Source organism: Macrobrachium nipponense, chromosome 24 (assembly GCF_015104395.2).
Source record: "Macrobrachium nipponense isolate FS-2020 chromosome 24, ASM1510439v2, whole genome shotgun sequence".
NCBI classification, from domain to species: domain Eukaryota; kingdom Metazoa; phylum Arthropoda; class Malacostraca; order Decapoda; family Palaemonidae; genus Macrobrachium; species Macrobrachium nipponense.
The window spans coordinates 32,701,559-32,709,790 of NC_061091.1; the positions used below are offsets into that span (position 1 = coordinate 32,701,559).

Sequence of the window (8,232 nt, forward strand, 5' to 3'; positions counted from 1 at the left end):
ATATATATATATATATATACACTGCACGATTCATTGTTACATGCTTAAACTGAGGTGAATATAGTCATGTACAGTATACTACATTAAGGATGAATTGATAAACACCAAGGAGTAGCATCCTAAATGTTTTTAATGTAACACGGTCTTGCAAAACCATCCTTAAGTATGTTGAAATAATAATTCGAAATAATAATTCATTTCTTAAAATAGCAGAAATTTCAGTTCTGCAGTTGCATGGCACTTGCACTAGTAATGTCTTTCTCAGTGCCCTGCCATGACCTGCTTGTTATAACTTCCATGACTAATTTGTATATGTACATTTCCTTTCAAATGTAAATCGACGAATGTATGGGATTGTGGATTATCCTTTGGTTGCAGAGATATTACCTTAAATACTTAATGAATTTTCACGTCCAATTTTGATTTCCGAGAGTAACAACGCACCTGCAAGAAAATCAGAGGTCGAAATGACACATTTCCTGCCAAGATATGAACCAGTATGAATTCCTATTTTTTCTCGATAGCCATAATTTTATCTCCTTGTTGTTTTGGTCGATGGATAATCTCCACAGCCAGCACCAAGAGGGCGACACCAACGCCGACTCCCAGGAGAAAAAAATGGCCCAGAAAGTTGCCAAGATGAAGAGCTCTGGGGCCGGTTGGGGTGGTTTTGCCAGCGGTGCATTTGTTGGGTTTAGGCCAATATTTCTGCCGCCAAATGGTGAAGAGTCCGGACTGCATCATCCTCAGAATCCTATAAAAATTGGGAGAAGAAGATGCTGTAGATGGCATCGCAATATTGACTTTTAACAGAATCACTGTTGGTATTCTATACAGTCTCAAAGAAAAGGATGGCAAAGAAGAGATTTTGATAGGTTCTAGGAATCCAAGCAGATAATAAGTTAATAGATGTTACGGTAAATGTATATACACATTAGAATAATAAACTGAGATGAAGGACAAAGGTAAACTAGAATTTACTTCTGATGATTTCCTGTTCACTGACTGACAGGAAAATATATCTTGGCCTTGGAGATACAATTGATATTAGGCAAAGACTGACACAAAATGTGAGACAAAAATTTCCTATTGCTGGTGAAACCCTTGATACTTGATTATCGATTCAAGATGTTTATTTACACGCCAGACTTGTATATAAACTTACTCGTCATTGATCAGGGGAAGGTAGATAGATTCCTCTTGAAGAGCCCATCCAAAACCAGCGCTGAAGAACAACTGATTTACTTGGGATAACCGACACTGACCAGTTTCCAAAAAGTCCTTTTCCATCGCAAAATCGAGCCATGATTTTTCCTGAGAAAGACGCACGCACAGAAGAAGGTAAAAAACGACTTTATTATTTGATAATTACATTAATTAACAAACATATCAATGAACTGTGAACATCATCTGCCGAGCTTTGACACTGACACTTATTCTCTAAGAAGAACGATGGTTCATACAAGACTGAGAGTTAAGATGGATATATACCTCAGAATATTAGTCATATGTGGGTTATCGGTTACTATTCTTTTTGCTGTGATTGGGCACGAATCCCACAAGGAAAGAAGAGCTTCTTCGTTCATTTTCCGTCAAGATTCGAGGCTTTCTTTGGTAAGCTTATCCAAAATAGTGGAGGAAGTTCGAATTCAAAGAGATCGGTATAGCTACGAAAAATGCATGATTTGATTTATTTACGTTTATGTCTTTTATTTGTTTTAAAAGTCTTACTTCGACGGCTTCTTCCGTGAACACCTTTCTCGCATGAATTCTAGCAGTTCGAGTATCATCATTAGTCTTTTCTTTCTGTTTTCGTTTTGTGTTTGCTTCATTTCCAAAAGAACTATAAAGTTTCTCTCTTTCTGACAAGTATTAGCCCAAATATAAGATGCAAAAAGATAATAGATGTTTCACGGGGCCCTTCCAAGACGCTTGGAAAAGGAAACGTCTCTGTAGCACAAAACTTTGGGACAGTGATCACAAGTAATCAGAATTTTATGATATTAGATTTTAACGAAATTTGGTTTAGCTTTCGACAAAATATTCACCAAGTCTTAAGGGGTTACATCCTTCGTAAGAAAACAGCAAGCATACAAGTATATTGTATCTTTATGGGCAACAATCCTCCGTGTAGATTGTAAATGGCATGAAAGTGGGGTTGAATTGTACTTTGAAAAAAGGAATATACAATGTTGTTACTAGAAAGGTAGACTGTATAGACAAAACGACAATTCAAGATGTTCTGTCTGGCTCTGAATTACCTAGATATCTTAATTGTGACAGCAGATCTTAACTGTGAATAGCAGCTACCTATATTCACTGATCCTGCGTAAGCGTGCATGGCCAAAGCATCATTATGTAGGCTATAGGTTTAGAAGAGGAACGATAGCCCACATAGGCTATCTTGTTGTCACATATATGGATGACCATCGAAAAGTATGTTTAAAAAGCCTTGTCCATTCAAAAAGACTACCTGTTGGAATTGGAGGACCTTAACTTCCTACATATAGAATGATAGAGATCCCCTAGACTAGATTATTTGGATATCACGAGGGAATACATCCTCACCTTGATAAACGCCATTTTCCCACGAAGCACGGCTGCGACGCCCTCATTATCAGACTGGACGATAAGGGAAGGCCTCTCTTTTAAAAGTTGTCCAATCTTGTGGTAAGTGCCTGGCGCCGGTGCTGTCTGGAAATTTGAAGAAAAAGGCTTTTGGTATCGACTTAATAGGCAGGCTTATATTCGGTATCAAGCATTTGACTGTGTTTTAGTGAGTTCCTTTGTTTTTCGACCTTTGCAAACAAATATGTGCGGAGGTTATGTTTTCGTCCGTCTTCGTTTGTTTGTTTGCCTGTCTATGAGATGTTATGAACGGATCTTTTATTCCCGGACGGTTGGAAGTTTGCTGTGAGTGGCAGCAGGCAGTGTGAAACCCGGCACACTTGAGTTTACTTTACACTCATTCATTCAAACACAGTAGTATAACTGGACTACTGAGTCACTTTTCAGAATCTCATAGGGGTGACCCAAAGAATTTGTACTTGGATGACAAGTATTAACCGAAGGAAAACAAAACTCTGGAAGATGGACATCTAAGTGAAATATGTCAACTGTAAATGATGGAGAGCAAAGTGTACAAAGCAATGCATCTACAATATAACGATTTCCCTTACAGAGAAGAGTTCGTCGTGCGCGGTCTTGGCTCTGTATGTCCAGAGGACCTCCCTCTGGTTGGCCAGTTCCTCCAAGGAGTTGATCAGGTTGCTTATTTTGGGTACCGTCAGAAAAGCTATAAGATTTCCCGTGTATGTATAGATGACGATCATGCTGACGGTTAGCCACACAGCGCTCATCACTCTGATAGACTCGTTCTGTTTCATTTGGTTACCTACAACAGATGTTACAGTGCGATGAATATTTAAAATCTTAACCTGATCTCCCTCTTCAAACGTACCCTTCCCTCTCCCATTATCTCAAGAGTCAGCCTAAGGGGGACTATATGGTTACCAACTCCCTGCAATGAGTCTAAGAAGATATCGCACGAACACTTTTTCTGGCATATCATTTTATGATCTTACGGTCTAAACGTAGCATCTATAGGCAACGCTGTTGGCAAAGCTGAAGTGTCACAAGTGCACATTTGTGTGATATCACCTTGAACATCACAGCTTCAAATACTGGCTGCTTAGTGAAAAACTTGGCGGCAAGATGCCACGGAAAGGTACCAGCAAAGCCGTTCGTGCGACCCAGCCTTTTAAGTTACCTTGTCCAGCCAGAATCAGGGCGCAGTCGGAGACGTATCGAAACCAGGAGTAGGAAACTCGGAAATTATCGTGAGGGTAAAGAAAAGGCGCATTCCCCACGGTGGCCATGAAGGACATCAGAGATCCCACAGCTAACACGCTTACAAGGGTTCCAAACCACACCTGTAAAGAGAGAGAAATGGAGGTGGGGCGGGGTTATAAAGGGATGACGATAAATATTCCCTGGTCGAAGAACGCCATCATGAGCATTATACTAAGTGAGGAAAATAATAGAATTGCAGTCCTGAACAGTAGTGTGAAAGAAGATTTATTCAGTAATGAATAGATAAATAAATAAATAGGCAAATTGATAGGTAAATAAATAAAGGTATTTAACATCCTTCTATATTCGAATGACACTTCAAATCAACATGTAATAACATGAACCATGCCATGGATTGGAACTCATCCCAAATTGCATACAAGAGCTGCAGTTGATACAAATGTCAGTTGGTAAAATCTTCACTGATAAAACATCGATATAATAGGATCAACTTTTCCAATGGGGCCCGGGACTCTGACCATATAGACAATATCTTCCTTAAGGCAACAATGAAGCGGATTAAGAATAATAATTGACAGAACCAACGTCAGCTTAGCGGTGACCCCATATATATTTTGCCAATGCAACTTCTGTCGTTCACTACTTGATAAGGGTGGAAGTTAGTTCACGGAAATATAGTCCTTAGCTTTAAAGCAGTGTTTTAATGGGCCTTTTACTATATCTTATATATATATATATATATATATATATATATATATATATATATATATATATTCACACATAGATATATATGTTATGCATAATATTACATCTACCCTCATTTGCTCCATTCCAGTTTATTGGTCCGTCGTAGATCATGGCTTTCTTTTTCCAAAATTATTTGTTTGTCCGTGTCATACTGTTTTGGAATAGACAAATTTTCGAATTCCCCGTGAATGAATGAACCAGTTTTCACATCATTTAACCTTTGGCAATAACGAGCCGGACGAATCTTGTCTTCGTGGTGCCTCAGATCTGCGCCTACCTGCCATGAGAACGGACTGAGGAAAGCCAGAAAATCGTTTTCCTCAGTCGGAGGAGGAATGAGAATCGTTGTCGGCTCATCGTAGAAGGGAACCGTGAAGTCGATCACCGTCTCTCGGACGTAGGTTATCGTGAAGCCAGCTATCGCCATGTCCACCTCCTGTGGAACGGTCACTGTTATTCGGGAATTCAAAGTGATGGTGGAGGGATAGATCTTATTAAGATGATACATAGGTGACGATGATATAAGTGAGAGAGAGAGAGAGAGAGAGGGGGGGGGAGGAATATTTTAAGAATAGTTTTACCCCGACAGAGAAAGAAAAACCTTGTTGAAGCCCTCGCGTTTTCAGTTATGATGTGAAGGCATATGTTTTAGCGGATACTGAGAGAGAGAGCGAGCTGAGCAAGAGAGACGAGAGAGAGAGAGAGAGAGAGAGAGAGAGAGAGAGAGAGTTAACGTCATAAATGTCACTTCCTACCCATGTCATTAAAAAGAAGCTCTAGAAGTGAACTTAGAGGTACGTACAAAAGAAACTCACATTTGTTAATTTTGTATTTTGCTTGACCAGAGAGCAAGTTTTTTTCGCTTCAGTTTTTGCACTGTCTTTAAAGTTGTTGCAGTCATTCAAAGTCAAGATGCAGAGATAAAATAATAATAATAATAATAATAATAATAATAATAATAATAATAATAATAATAATAATAATAATAATAATAATAATAAACCATCTGATGTTCATGGACGACATCAAGCTGTATGGTAAGAGCATCAAGGAAATATACCCTAATCCAGACTGTAAGGATTGTATCTGGGGACATCAGGATGGAGTTTGCAATAGAAAAATGCGCCTTAGTCAACATACAAAAAGGCAAAGTAACGAGAACTGAAGGGATAAAGCTACCAGATGGGAGCAACATCAAACACATAGATGAGACAGGATACAAATACCTGGGAATAATGGAAGGAGGGGATATAAAACACCAAGAGATGAAGGACACGATCAGGAAAGAATATATGCAGAGACTCAAGGCGATACTCAAGTCAAAACTCAACGGTGGAAATATGATAAAAGCCATAAACACATGGGCAGTGCCAGTAATCAGATACAGCGCAGGAATAGTGGAATGGACGAAGGCAGAACTCCGCAGCATAGATCAGAAAACCAGGAAACATATGGCAATACACAAAGCACTACACTCAAGAGCAAATACGGACAGACTATACATAACACGAAAGGAAGGAGGGAAAGGACTACTAAGTATAGAGGACTGCGTCAACATCGAGAACAGAGCACTGGGGCAATATCTGAAAACCAGTAAAGACGAGTGGCTAAAGAGTGCATGGGAAGAAGGACTAATAAAAGTAGACGAAGACCCAGAAATATACAGTCAGGAGGATGACAGACAGAACAGAGGACTGGCACAACAAGCCAATGCACGGACAATACATGAGACAGACTAACGAACTAGCCAGCGATGACACATGGCAATGGCTACAGAGGGGAGAGCCAAAGAAGGAAACTGAAGGAATGATAACAGCGGCACAAGATCAAGCCCTAAGAACCAGATATGTTCAAAGAACGATAGACGGAAATAACATCTCTCCCACATGTAGGAAGTGCAATACGAAAAATGAAACCATAAACCACATAGCAAGCGAATGCCCGGCACTTGCACAGAACCAGTACAAAAAGAGGCATGATTCAGTGGCAAAAGCCCTCCACTGGAGCCTGTGCAAGAAACATCAGCTACCTTGCAGTAATAAGTGGTACGAGCACCAACCTGAGGGAGTGATAGAAAACGATCAGGCAAAGATCCTCTGGGACTATGGTATCAGAACAGATAGGGTGATACGTGCAAATAGACCAGATGTGACGTTAATTGACAAAGTCAAAAAGAAAGTATCACTCAATGATGTCGCAATACCATGGGACACCAGAGTTGAAGAGAAAGAGAGGGAAAAAATGGATAAGTATCAAGATCTGAAAATAGAAATAAGAAGGATATGGGATATGCCAGTGGAAATTGTACCCATAATCATAGGAGCACTAGGCACGATCCCAAGATCCCTGAAAAGGAATCTAGAAAAACTAGAAGCTGAAGTAGCTCCAGGACTCATGCAGAAGAGTGTGATCCTAGAAACGGCGCACATAGTAAGTAAGAAAAGTGATGGACTCCTAAGGAGGCAGGATGCAACCCGGAACCCCACACTATAAATACCACCCAGTCGAATTGGAGGACTGTGATAGAGCAAAAAAAAAAAAAAAAAAAAAAAAAAACAAACAAATAATAATAATAATACTTCTTATTATTCTCTTCTCATCAGGACTGATATTTGCTAATAGCTGGCCGATGTTCATATCTTGGTTAAAGAAATGTTTTCTGAAAATACTAATTAATTGATATGATAACAAAAGTGGTTAACAAATCTTAGTCTAAGGGCGTAACGGAATTCCAACGTTTCCAACCGTGCTCTTAGACTAAGATTTGTTAACCACTTTTGTTATCATATCAATAAATTAGTATTTTCAGAAAACATTTCTTTAACCAAGATATGAACATCGGCCAGATATTAGCAAATATCAGCCCTGATGAGAAAGAGAATAATAAGAAGAATTGAAAAGATCATATATTAAATCAATTCCACTGATGCTGCCATCACTAACTTTAATCAAAATAATAATAATAATAATAATAATAATAATAACTAACTAATAATAATAATAATAATAATGTAGAAAGTTTATAATTATGTGTCGGCCTCGTTTGATGTTTGATATGGAGGAACTGCCAAATATAAATATTGTAAGGAAAAATTTAATTTTTTTGTACATGTGCTACATTTCGACCAAACTTCCCCAATCATTTAGTTTGTAATAATTACTGAGAGATTATCAAGGAGACAAAATGCAATATATAAATAAATATATATATATATATATATATATATATATATATATGCTCTATATATATGAATTTTGTCTTCTTGATAGTCTCTCCTATTATATATACATATATAATAGGAACCATTAACATTAATAGAATTTTTTCAATGATAATTATACCAACTCTAGCATGAGGGAAACTTATAAAAATATGCAGTTTTCTATATAACAGCAGACATTTTATTCGACGAATACTTACGTGACGATTGACCATACCAACCATGCCATTGAAGGTACCATTGGCATCTTAGCTCCCCAGTTGCCATCGTAAGGAAGAACCAGGCTGTATCTGTAATTGATACGATGTAGTTAGTTAGTTAGAGAGAGAGGAGAGAGAGAGAGAGAGATGAGAGAGAGAGAGAGGTGGGCGGGGGTGTGGGGGGGGGGGGGGGGGGGGGGGGGACGGCGGTTACTTGGCTTGTTATCTACGCGTCAGCTACTCCGAGGTGC

General features: G+C 38.8%; 1 protein-coding gene across 1 annotated transcript in view; it reads right to left on the reverse strand.

The window, feature by feature from the left end:
- Positions 1 to 59: 59 nt before the first annotated feature.
- Positions 60 to 8,232, reverse strand: part of LOC135205563 (glutamate receptor U1-like) — a 54,691-nt gene continuing 46,518 nt past the window's right edge. Inside the window, 8 exon segments of the mRNA XM_064236330.1 lie at positions 60 to 754; positions 1,166 to 1,314; positions 2,569 to 2,694; positions 3,180 to 3,394; positions 3,770 to 3,932; positions 4,838 to 4,996; positions 7,982 to 8,031; positions 8,034 to 8,071. Of these exon segments, the coding sequence (XP_064092400.1) occupies positions 508 to 754; positions 1,166 to 1,314; positions 2,569 to 2,694; positions 3,180 to 3,394; positions 3,770 to 3,932; positions 4,838 to 4,996; positions 7,982 to 8,031; positions 8,034 to 8,071 (1,147 nt within the window). The 3' untranslated portion in view covers positions 60 to 507.